Source organism: Ptychodera flava, chromosome 4 (assembly GCF_041260155.1).
Source record: "Ptychodera flava strain L36383 chromosome 4, AS_Pfla_20210202, whole genome shotgun sequence".
Lineage (NCBI taxonomy): Eukaryota > Metazoa > Hemichordata > Enteropneusta > Ptychoderidae > Ptychodera > Ptychodera flava.
In genome coordinates this window covers 9,999,107-10,014,812 of record NC_091931.1, presented here as the reverse complement: position 1 = coordinate 10,014,812, position 15,706 = coordinate 9,999,107, and the positions used below count along the sequence as shown (strand labels likewise).

Sequence of the window (15,706 nt, the reverse complement as noted above, 5' to 3'; positions counted from 1 at the left end):
AACAAAAAGCTAATGAACATATTAGGACAGCTTGCATTTGTTTAATATACATATCATGTATGATCTATGCACTATTTGATTTAAAGGGAGGAAGTCGTCCTGTCTCCGGTTGTGCGCATGGGACCCATACAACGGGCCGTTGCTATGCACAACATATCCCAACATTCCTTGTGCATGTTCATAATTTTAAAATATCGGTTGTACCGAACCTGCTGACTGTGGCCCAATCAGCTTCCTATAAACGAAGTTTATTTGGAAAAGCCTTGCAGTGATTCAAAAGCTATACAGATATAGTGAACTACGAACATACATTAAATGTTGAATTTGCTTCACATTTGCTCGACATTTATCGCCAATTGGGCGGAAAACATACATCCATAAACTTGTATTCTGCGGTTATAAAATCAAACAGCTCAGCTGCGTTTCAGTGACTGATGATCAGTTTGTGCTTGTGAACACTGAGATGCTGACTGTCAAAATGTAGCAATGAGAAATGATAGCAATAATTTGCTATCATGAAGGTACTAAATTGGCAGCCAGTGAGCTGGGCTAAGACGCTGAGGCAAATAAGTCAACTGAACAGATATAGCTAGTTTTAAATGATATTAAGGCACTAAGGAACGCAGATTGTTCATAGTTCGTGCCACTGATAGTGCATTGACATCTTTATATAAAATTCCAAAATCAAATTTCTTTATTTACAAATGTCCTCGTCACTATATCTTAGCGAAGTGCATTAATATCAATTGTTTAATCTACACTGTATATAATTGTACAGATAAAGCTTGTTTTGTATTTGAAAAAAAAATTATTCATAATTTGCGCCATAGACAAGCATGTATGGTGAAATGACAATTTTTGGTGAAATTCAAAAATCAACTTTCTTTTTGTGCACAAATGCCCTTCTAATCACTATATTCAAGTGAAGTACATTCATATCAATAGTTAAACATGTATAAAGCGGAGGCACACAAATAGCTACTACAGGAAACACTGTTATGGGAGAAGTTGGCACCGGTAGGCCCTACATGTTTATATCGAGGCCTCAAAATATTTTTGGCCAACAGAGGGGATCTGAAAAATTTGGCTGACATTGGGGGGAGTGAAAAAAATGACGATATATTTTCTCTTCCAGTCCCCTATCGTTAATTGTGCTCGTTCCCTTATAACAAAAAAAATGATATTTTTTCATTTGAATGAGACTTTTCTATGGTAACTGCCTAGCAACGACAGCGCTAGATAACCTCTGACTCGGAAACCGTTCCGTCAATGACCTACTTAGAACATTAATCATTGATGGCGCACTTCCTGCTGTTGTGAATTGAACAATCTCACCTGAATACTCCGCTTGAAATCCATTGAAGCTCTGCGAGCCGTCGGAATGAAAGACAATGGTCAAGATATTTGACGACGATCTGACATTGATGGTTGCATTAGTTCCACAATATTGCCCTATTTTGTCCGATGGATTTTGCAGACCGTCGTAGAGCTAAATTTTTGGAAAAAAAACACAAAAAACGAAAACAAACAAAAAACGGTAATCTTTGAACAAACGATGAGGAAGTCTCTCACAGAATGATTTAAGTGACCAATACGAAGGGTAGAACAAGCAATTTAAAAATCAAAACCGATAGCCATGAAATATAGGTGTCATAGATTTTTAGCGGAATGTTGAGAGTGTAAAATAACTTTACCATTAGAATTCTCGACTGGAATGTTCACATAATGTAAGTTTGTTATTTTATTGCTGTTTCCGTATTTTTAACTCGCCTGTGTATACTATGCAATGAATATTCATTGAAACACTACCGTTTTTGCCGTCTGATACTTAGTGTCGACATTGCTCTCGTGGTTCATTATAAGGAAAGAAATAGAATGCCATGTTGAAAACAAAGGAACGACACCACGAGAAAGTGCGATATGACTTTTTTTTTGCCAGAACTGTTGTGATCTGTGATGAGCTATCGATGGAATGCAATAAAAAACGGGTCCGGTAAAGACTGACCATATATAAAGTCTTAAAAGCCATGTAAATTATGACTGACCGACGTGATTTTACGCAAAAAACTATAAGAAGTGAGAACATGATTAAGCAATGATGACAGATATTAACTAATATTTCACAGCTGAAGTTAGTCAATAAAAACAAAGTCAAAGGGCATTCTTACCTCCACGTAATCGTAGCAAACATGGTCATAAGCGGGCTCCAAGTCAAAATCAATAAAATTCAGCAAAACTATGCTTCCATTTGACACGATGATAGTCCAACTGCAGTCTTGGTCAGCTGGGTAATTATATTGACCTTGTAGTAGTGGACTGTCGACAATGCCTGTCCAACCTTTGACTTCACCGTCAGCGACCGAGCAAGCCCCATCTGCGAAATAAAGGTAGTGTTCCACATCATATGTTGTTTACATTTGGCAGTCGTTTCGTTGCCGCTTGGTTTTCTTTCAAGTTCATGAAGATTTAAATCCATCGTGAAAATGCACATACCGACGAAACATAGCTAACTTCAAAACGTGGCAAGCTAACCGTACGTGTTGTAATAATATTATGGCTATAAGCTTACGGTTCACAATTACACATCGACTATCTGCGCGACTTGAAATCCTTTATAACAAAAATCACACATCGTGAATTTAATAATGCTGGGGTTTGCTTGACAAAGTGAGCAGTCTAAGCTTTGAATTTAACAAATCGAGGAAAAAATTAACATGTGTCAGTAGTCAGAGAATGGTACGGACAATATATCAAATAACATGACGCAATATTTCGGTTCTTTAACGCCCATTATGTGTAAAGAAGAACATGTTTTTCTGGATGGCTATACTGTAAATTTATTGTGAATTTCAGTGACCTCATGCCGTATATTACGATAATTTGTTCTCAAAATCAGCAAGTAATACTGTTTTATTCTTGTCAACGGCAAGCCATCTCTGGTATTATTATGGCTTCCCCGTCAAATTAGGCTGGCAAAATTGTCATCTTTATCGGGTTTGTTCACCTGCTTACCTCCAAATTCAAGAACACAAGACACTATCGCTGCCACCAAGAGCAAAGACACCCTCATCGCATCAGCCCGTCGAGACTTCATGACTCGAATTGTCAACACCATTTCTTCACGTAAGCGATATCATGAAAATTTGATCTGAAAAAGGTGCAGTATACCTATCAAAGTGGAGGCAGGTAACTCTCTGATACCGTATTTGTAATTCTTCGTTAATTCATTAATTCATTCATTCATTGATCCACCCATCAATCAGTGCATTTCTAACAATGCTCGACAACACAATTGCACTGTGACATCCGGCAGTAAGTTGGCCAGGTGGCAGGAAGTATAGAGGCCGATTTTTCAAATCCCTAACGAGCGAAAGTTCTCTCAGAATTGCCCACAGAAATGTTCATATGACAGACGATTAAATATCTTTAATTTCCTGTGCACTTTAAAAGTTGTTTACATCTGTTTTTTTTTGCGTGCAATTGTTGCGCTTTGTGTCCTTGAATGAATCACATATGACGTGAAATATTTCGTTAGTTTGTGTTGACAATTTCTGTACCGCTATGTGTATACCAACAGAAGAAAATTGTAATAGTTGCTACCACGCCCCGAGACAAAGTCATCTCGACGCCCTCAGTATACCTGATTTGGCACGACACAAAGGAAAATACCTTGTGTCATTAGTGTAAAGTAGTTGATATTTGATGACGTCAGTACTGAGCCCCGTGGTAAACAAGACTTCATGAGTTCGTCATGTGTTAGGAGGTAACTTGTTCCATCAAGGTTTTCGAAATATCGCATCCAAAAGTAGGGTACATCGCGCCTCGGGGATAGATATTCGGACGCTCAAACTTTTACAATTCTTTTCTCATCTACCACTTGTGGAGGTTCATTTTAAAGCTCTTGGTGAAAGAAAAATTTTCACCGTCTTAGTTTTTCGAAAATCCAAAATTTCTATTTTTCCCCATAGAGTTAACGCAGGGATAGCGACCATTTTGAATGTCAAAAATCGCAAAATGTTGGGTATTTTGTTTCGCTAGTTCAAAAAAGTTTCACGGTGATCCAAAAAAATTTTTATTGTAGATTTCAGTGGTAAGAGAATGGTTGAATGTTTCGTGTAGGAAAGTTTAAGCAAAAGTTTCAGTCTTTCACTTTCGAGGCGCATACTACCTTAATGCACCTAGCGGTCATTCAAACGACGGCAAATACAATGCTATTGATTGAAAGACAAAGATCTCAATTGCACGTCGATTTGCATGCAAAGCAGAGATTAACTAATTGGCGGCGACATCCACGTAGACACCACTCGTGTTTTACGTGGATGTTTTATAAGTGCCATGATGATATAACCAATTGTGTTTTACAAATGCCATTGTTTTGATAACATTGACGAACGAACATATAAAAAAAGAAAATGCACACAGAATATACTTCATGAACGGGTATAACAATTTCAAGTTCACGTGATAGCTTTGAAACGTGTCCGTTATGCATAACTAATTGTGACATGTAAATTGTAGCTTGTGTGATCACTATCGAGAGCTGCTTCGACATTTACTACGGATAATTTCTTTCATCGTTAATTCACATCTGTTGTGTGGTTTGATTCATTTGAGATATTGTGTAAAAATCCAGTGATTCGACAATACGAGACAAGACGACGACGAACTGCGATCTAGATCTACACCTTTTATTAAAACACACGTAGAGACAAGGGAGAAGCTGTATCTCGGGCGATGGCGTCTATAAGCTTGTCTAGCTTGAAATAAAAACTATGTAGTTGGATCGATCTTAACGTTGTCGCGAAGTTGATACTTTGAAGGAGGATCAGAGTACCTCTAAGCAAGCCAAACAAGTTATTAATCTCCAAGGGAGAAGAAGTCAACACGTTTCTCTTTTCCATCAATCGCAATAGTAACACGATCATGTTGACGGTGTTGCGACTGATGGAAATAAACATGTTGCGACATTGGCCAATCTGACCGACTTCATTTCACATTTAGATAAGACACTTTGAAACATATGATCTTTGTCCCTAACTATGACACATATGTGAAATGATTTTTATTCATCGAGTTGGCCCAGCGGGCTGACGAAAGCCAAAATCTATTTGATATTAAGAGATGAATAATTAGATGACGACATCTCAGAAGAAAGTCTGAGATATTTTGAAATAAAAATCCATACTTTTATATGTGACCGTCCTAGTTTACTTTTCAACCGTTAATCAATTTACTAAACATTAGGTACAAATTAATGTCTTTGGATAAATACATCTGCCGTTTCGTATTTTCCTTGTTAATTAAGCATAACAAATCAAGAGTACTTCCGAAAGCATGAAATATTGTACGTCATATTACTTACCACACTACTTTATATCCAAACTCCAAAACATTGTTACGTTCCAATGTACAGATAAGGGGCGTGCATACCAAATGCCAAATGTTCACAATACAGCGTTCTTTACATCACCGCCCAGCATTGAAAATTTCACCAAGTATTAGAGTAATTTTCAAACTCGTTTATTATTGAAATGACTGTAATGACATTATCCGGAAATGGTCAAACTATAGTCTGATTCGTGTGAACGATGCACCTGCAGAAAGCAATGTGGCGACGCTTGTTCCGTTGCTATAGGGACAGAAGCCATATCACTCAATGGTGTCTGACTCTATTCAATATCATCTTGAAATGCTACCATGTTCCTTTAAGGTAGAATGCGCCTCGGGGACAGGTAATCGGACTCTCTTTTTCAATTCTTTTCGGATCTACCACTAGTAGGAGTTCATTTTAAAGCTCTTGGTGTAAGAAAACTTTCCACTGTCTTAGTTTTTCCAAAAATCGGAATTTTTATTTTTCTCCATTGAGTTTACACAAGGATGGCGGCCCTGAATTTCAAATATCAGTAAATCTTGGGCAGTTCGTGTCTCTAGTACCCAAATTTGCATGGTGACTTCCGATTTTTATTCTTTATTTTGAAAGAGAATAGTTGAAGTAATTTTTGGGGAAAGTTTGAGCAAAAGTCTCAGTCTTTCACTCTCGAGGTGCATACTACTTTAAGAAAACAAAATCATATTAAAATAATGGAATAATCCAAACATGCGACGGGATGCGATGGGGACAGACACAACTGTGATTGTGTCAAAACAGTGAAATCAATCGCAAAAAGCATCATTATGCTGGGGGTGTTTTAGGTTTCTCAAATTCTCACTCTATTCAATTCTCCACGTCATTGCCAGCAAGCAGCTTTGGTTTCCCTTTTGCCACTCTAATCATAATATTGTCAAAACAATCCCGACACAAAGATGAGCAGTGAACGTCTCTTGATCATCCGCTATTATTGTGCTACTCTTACACTGCTCTACGCTTTAGTTTTTCGAAATACGAACAAAAGAGAGAGGCATTATTGAAACAATAATCTGGCAAATGACTTTGTATTAATCTTACCCAAACTTACATATTAAGGTTCCATGACAAGAAATTGATCTTTTTAAACTAACAATTCTCTAGTGTTTAATAAGTTCAGAACCACAGCTCATTATATTTTTCGGAAAGCCTAGATATAGGGGAACATTTCGTTACCATAGTGTCACCATTATTTACATACCTATTACGTGACAGGTAATTTGCATGACCTTTCAAAATCGGTTTTCCCTATGTTTTGTTTTTAATGCTTTGAGATATGTGGCTGAAATTTGTGTGAGTGCAAACTGTCCTAAGGATCTTCCCAAAAGTGTCTCAGAATTTTTAACCTTCTTAAACAGTTTTGATGCCAAGAAAATTTCCAGAGCGGTTTAATTTTACCATACTTCATTTCTTTAAAATTTTGCTCCAAAAACTACGCAAAATATAAAAAATCCGAGACACGCTTTGGAAGAGCGTTGTGACAGCTTGCATTCCAGCAAGTTTGAGTCAGATGTTTTGAAGTATTGAGACAAAACAGAGGGAAAACCGATTTTGAAAATTACCTGTCACGTGATAGTTATGTAAACAATGGTGACACTGTGGTTAACAAAATATTTCCTTATTTTATTTTATTTTATTTATTTTTTATTTATAATATTCATCCACAGCGACACGATACGTGTACCGACATAGGATAGGATGACTGAAACAGGTGCGAACCACCTATACAAAGCCAGTCACCCTAATGAAATGAAATATGTACAAATGAAAAAAGCAAACAACAATAACATACAGGAGATAAAAAATGAAGAAAGTCTAAAACAAATCAAATAAAATCTACATAGGTCCTACACCTGCTACACAGACAACGAGAAATCCACGTACAAGTGTTGTCTGGATCAAAACAGTTATAAAATTTATCCCAATACCGTTTCGTCAATGTTACTCTAAATGTACAAAGTGAAGCAGTGGTTCTAATTGTCGCCGGTAAATTGTTCCAGAGAATGACAATTCTATTAAAGAGAAGGTGTTGGAAAGTGACAGTTTTACAATGGTTTCTATCCGGTGCATTTGTATCAGCACTAGAACGTGTATTAATTTTAGATGAGTGAGTTTTGACATACTTATGAACATTTAAAGAGTATTTCCCAGTAGTGCATTTATAAAAGAAAATCAGATCAAGAATCTCCCTGCGAAATGACACGGTAAAAGGTTTACAGCAACTAATCTTTGTTTATAATCAATGTCAGTTGGATAATTAAGAATATACCTTGTTGCTGCTCTTTGGATGTTTTCAATTTTTACTAATTGCGCTTAGACTGGGCTGCCCAAACGACACTTCCGTACTCCAGATGACTACGCATTAGTGAACAGTAAAGAGCTTTAAGTGTTTTAGAGTCACATTTGTAGCCACAAGTGCGCTTGATCATGTCAAGCAATCTATGAGATTTCATGCAAATACGATCAATGTGAGTATTCCAATTCAAGTCGAAAGTGAGATCAACACCTAAATCACAGTATTTTTTAACTGATGCTAAGTCATTACCATTCATGATATAATCAAAATTCAGAAAATTTTTACATCGTGTACAGTGGAGGACATTGCACTTTCCTGTATTAAAAGTCATACCCCATTTGACACTCCAGCTATAAAGAGAATGAATATCTCTCTGTAAAGCTTCACAATCTTGTGAATTTTTTATCACACGAAAACACTTGGAGTCATCAGCAAAGAGAGCTAAGGTAGTCGTAGGAGATACACAGACGGGCATATCATTGACATATAATCAAAATAAAAAGGACCCAAATGGATCCCTTGGGAACTCCTGAAGGAACAGGCAACCAATCTGAGCATTCACCTTCAACTACCGCTCTCTGTCTTCGATGTGACAAATAATTAGAGAACCAATTATGCAGCATACCATTAAAACCAAAGAATGCAACTTATTTATTAATTTGTCATGAGGTACTTTGTCAAATGCCTTTTAGAAGTCCAGATAAAGCATATCCACCTGTCCTCCTTTATCTAAGACTTCTCCGATGTCATGAACAATTTGTACAAGTTGGGTACTACATGACTTCCCCTTGCAGAAACCATGTTCTGTTGTTGTAAACTATATATCTTTTCAGATATGATTGGATAAACTCTATTGAATATACACCTTTCCATCACTTTGCTGGCTGAGCTCAACAAGGAAACAGGTCTATAATTACAAACGTCTTCCCTCAGACCTTTCTTATACACAGGAATAACATTAGCATGTTTCCACTGTGATGGTAGCTTTCCCGCATTCAATGACATGTTAAAAAGGTCACGCAGAGAAGGGGATAACTCTCTGGCACATTCCAGAAGAAGACGGGGAGATAACTTGTCATTGCCCACAGCCTTATTGGGATCTAAATTTTATATCTAGGCTTTCAGAAAATGTATACTTTCTTGGAGTTCTGAGCTTATTAACCACCAGAGAATTGTTAGATTAAAAAGGTCAACTTCTTGTCTTGGAACTTTAAGTTGAAAAGCCATCTTCGAGTATCAGATCTAGGTAGTCAGACAAAGTAGCACAAGGCAGACTTTTACAGGTAGTTTGAGCTGTCAGACGATATTTTTTTCCGGTGATGTTGAAGCACAGTTCCCTCTTTGTGTATAGCGACTGTGGTTGAACAGATTCTTATCATGTTATCAAATAGTAATGATTGCAAGAAAGTGTTCATGCTTTTCCGAATCAGGATTAAGGGGAACTTCGGACCACAGTACGCGTAGATGGAGTAAATACATAGATCGGGTGACACAGGAATTAACGTTGCGCTCGAAACTTTATTTCCCCAGGTCAGCCTGATGGCTGCCTGGGGCAACTCTTAGCTCCGACAGCCTGGAGATATGCTCACTCCAAGGCCCCAAAGTCTAACTTTCAAATTTACAATACTTTGTCGACAAGAAAACTTGCCAACGCTAGTTTCACAATGATTAATACGTAGTATGCATAAAATCATGTCAAAACACCATTGTTTTAAATCCAAGCTGTGAAAATATGAAAAGCTATACTTAACAGCTACAGTTCTGATAAAAGTTCGACTACATGTCTTTCTATTGTCCACCTTGCGTGAGACATTTCATGCATAATCATAGGAATTTACGAGACACGCTGATGCTGGAATGCGCTGCCATTGAATTTAAACAATAGAGACTTGAAAATGTAAATTTGCCGCCAATTTTGAAGAATTACACCTCCGGTAAATCGTGGGAATTCAAGCCCAAGTAGCGAAATGTTGAAATTTGGCGAATTACTAGAATGAAGATTTACAGTAACCGGTACAAATTATAGAAACATGACAATGTGTACAAATACACCAGGCATTGTATGATTATTACTAATGGTAACGATTAAACAGTCAGACACCATTTAAACAAAATGTCATGGAGCCCTGCCAACCGTAAAATCCATTTAAGTACAATATTTGATGGGAGTGTTCGTGTTATAAGGTAAACGCTTGAGTCACTATATACGTATAATGTTCTCACTATTTCTCGAATACGATAAAATGGAAAATGATTGTTTTGGTATTACTCTTCACGACCTGCAACAATGATGTCATAGAGGTTTTTTTGGCGCCTAGGGGATAATGTAAAAAACATCGAAAGGCATAAAAACACTTGCCGAGAGTCAAGATAATTCGTCCGTGAATACGGCTATATGATTACTCGTACGTTTTTTTTGCAGATATTGCTATCGTTAGTGATTTGATATAGGGAAAATACAGCAATACATCGATTAACATGGACGCCAGCCTACACAAGGTAATAAATTCCGATACTCTGGAAGCTCTGAAGACCTTTGACGTCAGGGATGACGACATTTGGTTGATAACGTATCCTAAAGCAGGTATGGAAAGAACAAAATATATCACCGTGTCTTTTAGAAATGTAACTACACGTGTTTTCAAAAGCAATAATGAAAAAGCTACTCTTTGCAGAACGAGAAAGTTGTGAAGAGTGTCCTTGTGTTTGAAATTCAGTACCGGTAAATAGGATGCAACATTTCCATGACGTCATCTTGTGAAAGGTGTTCCTGTGTTTGCCTACTCTGAATATTTGCTCAAAACATTCCAAAATATATTACTTTTTTGTTACCGCAATGCATATCAACTCCTACCACACTGTGATATTCTTCAAGGACTGTCGGTGAACATCCTTCTTGTCGTCTTTCTACTTTATACGTACTTTCACCGTGGTGAGCGCGCATGTGTATGGCATAGATTATTTTTAGCCTGTCGATCAGACTAGACTGCCTTCACAATTATTTCATCGCAAATCTGTCGGCCTTTTTATCATTTTGCGGTGAATTCGGAATGTGATTTTGAAATAATGCCTTCAGGGTTCAGTTGCAACTGTTGTCGTCGACTTTGATTAAATTCAATAACCTGTGTACTCTTTAAATCCTGATGAATTCACAAATGACGTATTTAATACAATATCATACAAGCATTAAGCCTTCTGTTCAAACGTTCTCTCCTTTTCAAGGAACAACATGGACAGCGGAAATAATTAATCGCATTCAACAGGCCGGCAATAGGGAGTATGTAGTGGCAGAAAATAGTCTCCTTTTCTATCCAGAATTTTCCCTTCCTGGTCGCAAACCAGTTGACGAGGAGTTCGCTGACAAGACTTCTCCGCGTATTTTTGTGACCCATCTACCGGGAGAGTGTCTACCGTCCCAACTGCTGCAGAAAAATGTGAAGGTAGGATTAAATACGCGGTAGCATGCAGACGCTAGTCGACATTGAACTTGCAGCCTCAGACCTTTACTGATACAAATACATAAGGTTGTTTTAGGAAGATCACTATTTATCAAAATTGGTGTAAGGCATCTTAAATAATGATCAACATCATTGCATCATCCAATGGGTAAAGATATAAATGACCACAACAAAACATATTGTGTGCTGTTTTGACATACAGAATACTTTACTTAAAGGGCCACTGATAACACAAAACAGCAAGCGAAATATACTAGCTGAACGGTACGCAATGAACTATCGAATGAAATGAAAAACCATCGCAGTTTCTATTAGATGACTACATGGAGATCCGTTGGTATCTGATTGTTGATCAATAACCATATTTACATTCTGTCTTATTGAGAAAAACCCTGCGTGTGCAGTACATTGATATCCCCATTTTGACTGAGAGGGGGATATTATCATGGTAAATTATTGCTTGAGAGTGTCAAGCAGTTAGCCTTAGTAGTATAGGTACTGAACAGTACTTTCCCTTACTAAAAGAGCTTCACAAAACTGTGTTATCAGCGACAAGTTTATATTGCGTGATAAAATACCTTTATCATCCAAAAAGAAATCGTCAGTGTATCGTAAGTTTTTTTCCAGGCCTAGATGGCTAGGGCGCTTGGAGACTGCGAAATGCGTCCTCATTCAAGCAAACAGGACAAAGGACACTGTCATATATTAGTTGTTTGCACATCTGTGTCTTCGATTTTTACACTGTTATCCATCTCGATCTATACGCTCAGGTCATTTATGTGTCACGAAATCCAAAGGACGTTGCTGTTTCCTTCTTTCATCATCATAAAGTGGATCCTTTCATAAAAGACTATCCAGAATGGTCCCAGTTTTATGAAGATTTCATTAAAGGAGAAGGTATGTTTGAGATCCCTCCAAACGAACTTCATCGACAATTTCTCGCCTAATTTATGGCGTCAGTGATGGACCCGGGTACCAGGTTCCCCTTGTCCCTTGCTGCTAATAAATTAAGCAATAGCTGTCTCTGAGTTACCAAAAGGTGCAGGGGTAAGGTTATTCGCGTAATAACGACCAGTACAACTCTCTCTCAGTTTGCATCGAAAGCCTGAAATATCAAAATGAAACATACTCATGAATAAAAACTGTCTGTTTGGTGCATGTCAATAATTTGTGAGATAGACTTATCTATGGAACAAATATTAAACAAGTAAACAGAAGTATAGACAGTAATGGAAATTATGTATTTTAAATTTTTCCTCGTTGCTACTGTTAGTTCCGTATGGAAGCTGGGGTAGTCACGTCATCTACTGGTGGAACAGGCGAGAGCAGAAAAACGTGCTGTTTCTCACTTACGAGGATATGAAGAAGGTTAGTATAGGATGTACTAGCTCGACTTTTGTTCTATTATAGCACCATACCCCTTTGAGGCGGTTCTGAAAACCTATTCTAGTCCAAGTGGTCATTTCTCGGTGGAGAGGATTATCTACAACGGTGATGACTCGTTCTAGATAATGAGCTTATCCATCGAATAGTGTTGAAAAGTCAACACAGTGGTTAACATTATTGTTAACAATACACAAGTTTCTGGTTCTGGTGGACAGATTTCTCCACAAGCGAAAGAAAATTTCAGTTTTTGCTATTTACATTTATATTACCCTTCCTGGCATTCTGAAAAACTTGTTTTGGCCATATATGGGAAATACATCTTCATTCAATATTCATGACATCATCGGCGTCATAACACGTTCCATACATTGGAAGAACTTTGATTTCCAAACGGTCTCTTCGCTCATCTTTTCCACTTATCTCTAGGATCTCAGACGAAATGTAAAATTGGTCGCAGATTTTCTTGGCAAGAAACTGAGTGATGAAAGCATCAGCGGAATAACAGAAGAATGTACGTTTCAAAACATGAAAAAACAAAACCTCCACAAGAAGATGATAGAAAATGTTTTCAAGGCCGATCATAGTCAGAGTCCATTCGTCAGACAAGGTAAGGCAAAAACAATGTTCTGTATGTTTATTTCACTTCTTACATTACGGTACCACATTGCGCTCTTAGATTATGATACCGTCTTTATTTCATCTGTCGCAAGTATAATTTATCTACAATCTTTGCATTTTGTTTTATAGGAAAAGTCTCTGGCTGGAAAGAATACTTCACTGTCGCGCAGAACGACGACTTTGACCAGAGGGTGTACCCTGAATGGATTGGAGACAGCAAAATCCAAGTTGAATTCCAGTAAAATGTCCAAAATTCGTAGAGAGATAATGGATTGGAATTGGCCGAGTGTCTCTTCTTGGACATATGTACAATTTCGAAAACCAAAGAAGAAACATTCCAACGTCTTCCCATGCTATTCACTTGCCATGCAATAAGTGGCTAAAATTTCTTTACCCAATGATTTTTAGCTAAAATATGCCAAAAGATCGTACTGAAGTTGTTCAGTTTCATGCTCAAGTCACGCTTACTCTATCGCTGAATTTTGGTGTCTAATGCTCTATAGATAGCTTTTACCTTAGTTAAACATGATTTGAATGCTTTCAGAGTCAAATTTGATTTTGGCACACAAGGACATTAGTGATTCAATTATGGTGTAAAATGGCCTTAGCCTGCGAGGATAGGGACATCTTTCATTGTTTTTTTTTCATGTAACGTTAAAGTGGCGATATTCAATCCTTGGCTCTTGCATTTTTAATGGTCAGTAGAATTGACTGTTTATATGATTTTAATCATTTGTTCTTCTTTGAAAATAGTGTACTAGTTAGTCGATTAGCTCAGACACAAAGTTGATAAAAACCTGCCCCTGTAAGTGACAAGATACACAACACGCAATTTCTGTTCAGCTTTCTGCCATCATCCCTTCCCCTGCTTAGCAAAGCTGGCAAGCAATATCTCCGTGATGTCATGTTTTCTGTCCTTGGGAATCAATTAATGGGTTAACCAGATAAATACATTGCATCATCGACGACGATGATCTATTCAGAATGATATGATTATCGTTGTAAGATGATCTTACCTGCATTTATCTGTCATATACTTCATAAATTACGAAGTAAATAAATTAATCGAGAACACTGACACACAACAAATGGTTGATGAGAAAAAGCGAATTAAAACACCCGAATGCAAGTTATTTGTTAATATGCAACTGGTCAATACATATATAGGTCCCCGAGTTGTCAGAACATCCATAAAGACGCTAAACCTTTAAGGATAGGTAATTCGGATAATATCGATATCTGTTGTTTTCGGCGTTGGATAATAATTATTATAAATAACTTTATGAATATACCATCATTAATTGAGATAAGTATATTGTAGCCCCAATCACCTTCAGAGTTGTTTTGCAATTATATTACCGTATGAACACTTGTATCTTTAGTAGTAACACTATGAGGGCGTGGCTGAATTTTTTCTTAATCACTGCGAACCATTGCCTCAACATAAATATGTTCAAACAAAGAAGCTAATTTTTATCTGAAAGCAAATTTTCTTTACCCTTTTTCATGCTTGCAAAAATACATTATGTTTCCCTCTTTCCAATATTGAATGAATGGATTATTCTCTAGCCGATTCAATTACTAGGTAAGTGTAACGCAAGAATGACCGGTACACTAGGGATTTCATCTCATGAATCACGGACATTAGGTCTTCCGCTCCTCTATCTATGCAGGAACAAAGTCTCGTTGTCTATGATGTATACATAGACATACATATTTGGCAAAGTACTGTTTAAATGTAACTAATTAAATGATTTGAACCAAGTAGGAGCCAAATTAGTTTCGACAAATGGGGTTTTTCTGCATGTTAAGATTTTTCCGCTGTATTTCAGCAAAAAAAATTAAATAAATATAATAAAAACAAACAAACAAACAAACAAACAAAAAACCCGCCCCATACTACTATGAACGCTTAGCTCTTGTTAGCAGTTACGGATTTCACATTTATTGATCCTGATGTCGTGTTACAGAGGCAATTCATTTTGACATATGACCAATATATCATATTATCAAAAGGTAATTTACTTGTAACCTTTCGCTATTACACTTTTTACTTTTCGCTAAGTCACCAATAAGTTAACAAGTTAAGCCTTAAAATGATAAGGGTTTCTGATCACTATAATATCCACCTGTACAGGGGATGATATAAGTTTTTGTCATTTCAATTGTGTAAGCAAATAACAGCTCTAGGGTATGGTTACGAATACAGGCGAAGAAAGGACAACACCTGACAGTATGTAACTTTTACGCATATGAAATAAATACTTCTATTTGAAGACTGTGAGCCAATACTCTCTTTCTGTAGATACCTCCCGATGGCAGACACTGAATTGCAATAGTATTTACACCGCCAGCGAGGATGAACCGAGACCTTCAAGACTTTTTCGATTATTCTGCCACTAAACCTCTTCAGACAACCGACTTGCCGCCGTTCCGCATAGACACGATGCAGAGCGATGGAAAGAAACGATCTTAAAATGTGTGCCAAATTATTCTAGCATTCACTCAAACCCGCAAAAGCCTGACATATATTACACTCTGAAA

The 15,706-nt window shown here is 37.2% G+C and overlaps 2 protein-coding genes across 2 annotated transcripts in view; one reads left to right on the top strand and one right to left on the bottom strand.

Moving 5' to 3' along the window:
- LOC139130594 (adhesion G protein-coupled receptor L4-like) overlaps positions 1–3,115 on the bottom strand; it is a 52,993-nt gene extending 49,878 nt beyond the window's left edge. The window contains exons 1-3 of the mRNA XM_070696342.1: positions 3,013–3,115; positions 2,169–2,374; positions 1,336–1,489 (exon numbers count right to left, since the gene is read on the bottom strand). Of these exons, the coding sequence (XP_070552443.1) occupies positions 1,336–1,489; positions 2,169–2,374; positions 3,013–3,115 (463 nt within the window). The remainder of the gene's footprint in view (positions 1–1,335; positions 1,490–2,168; positions 2,375–3,012) is intronic.
- LOC139130859 (sulfotransferase 1C4-like) overlaps positions 1–15,438 on the top strand; it is a 29,233-nt gene extending 13,795 nt beyond the window's left edge. Inside the window, exons 2-7 of the mRNA XM_070696656.1 lie at positions 10,123–10,284; positions 10,923–11,140; positions 11,929–12,055; positions 12,432–12,526; positions 12,971–13,151; positions 13,292–15,438. Of these exons, the coding sequence (XP_070552757.1) occupies positions 10,179–10,284; positions 10,923–11,140; positions 11,929–12,055; positions 12,432–12,526; positions 12,971–13,151; positions 13,292–13,404 (840 nt within the window). The 5' untranslated portion in view covers positions 10,123–10,178 and the 3' untranslated portion in view covers positions 13,405–15,438. The remainder of the gene's footprint in view (positions 1–10,122; positions 10,285–10,922; positions 11,141–11,928; positions 12,056–12,431; positions 12,527–12,970; positions 13,152–13,291) is intronic.
- Positions 15,439–15,706: the final 268 nt, after the last annotated feature.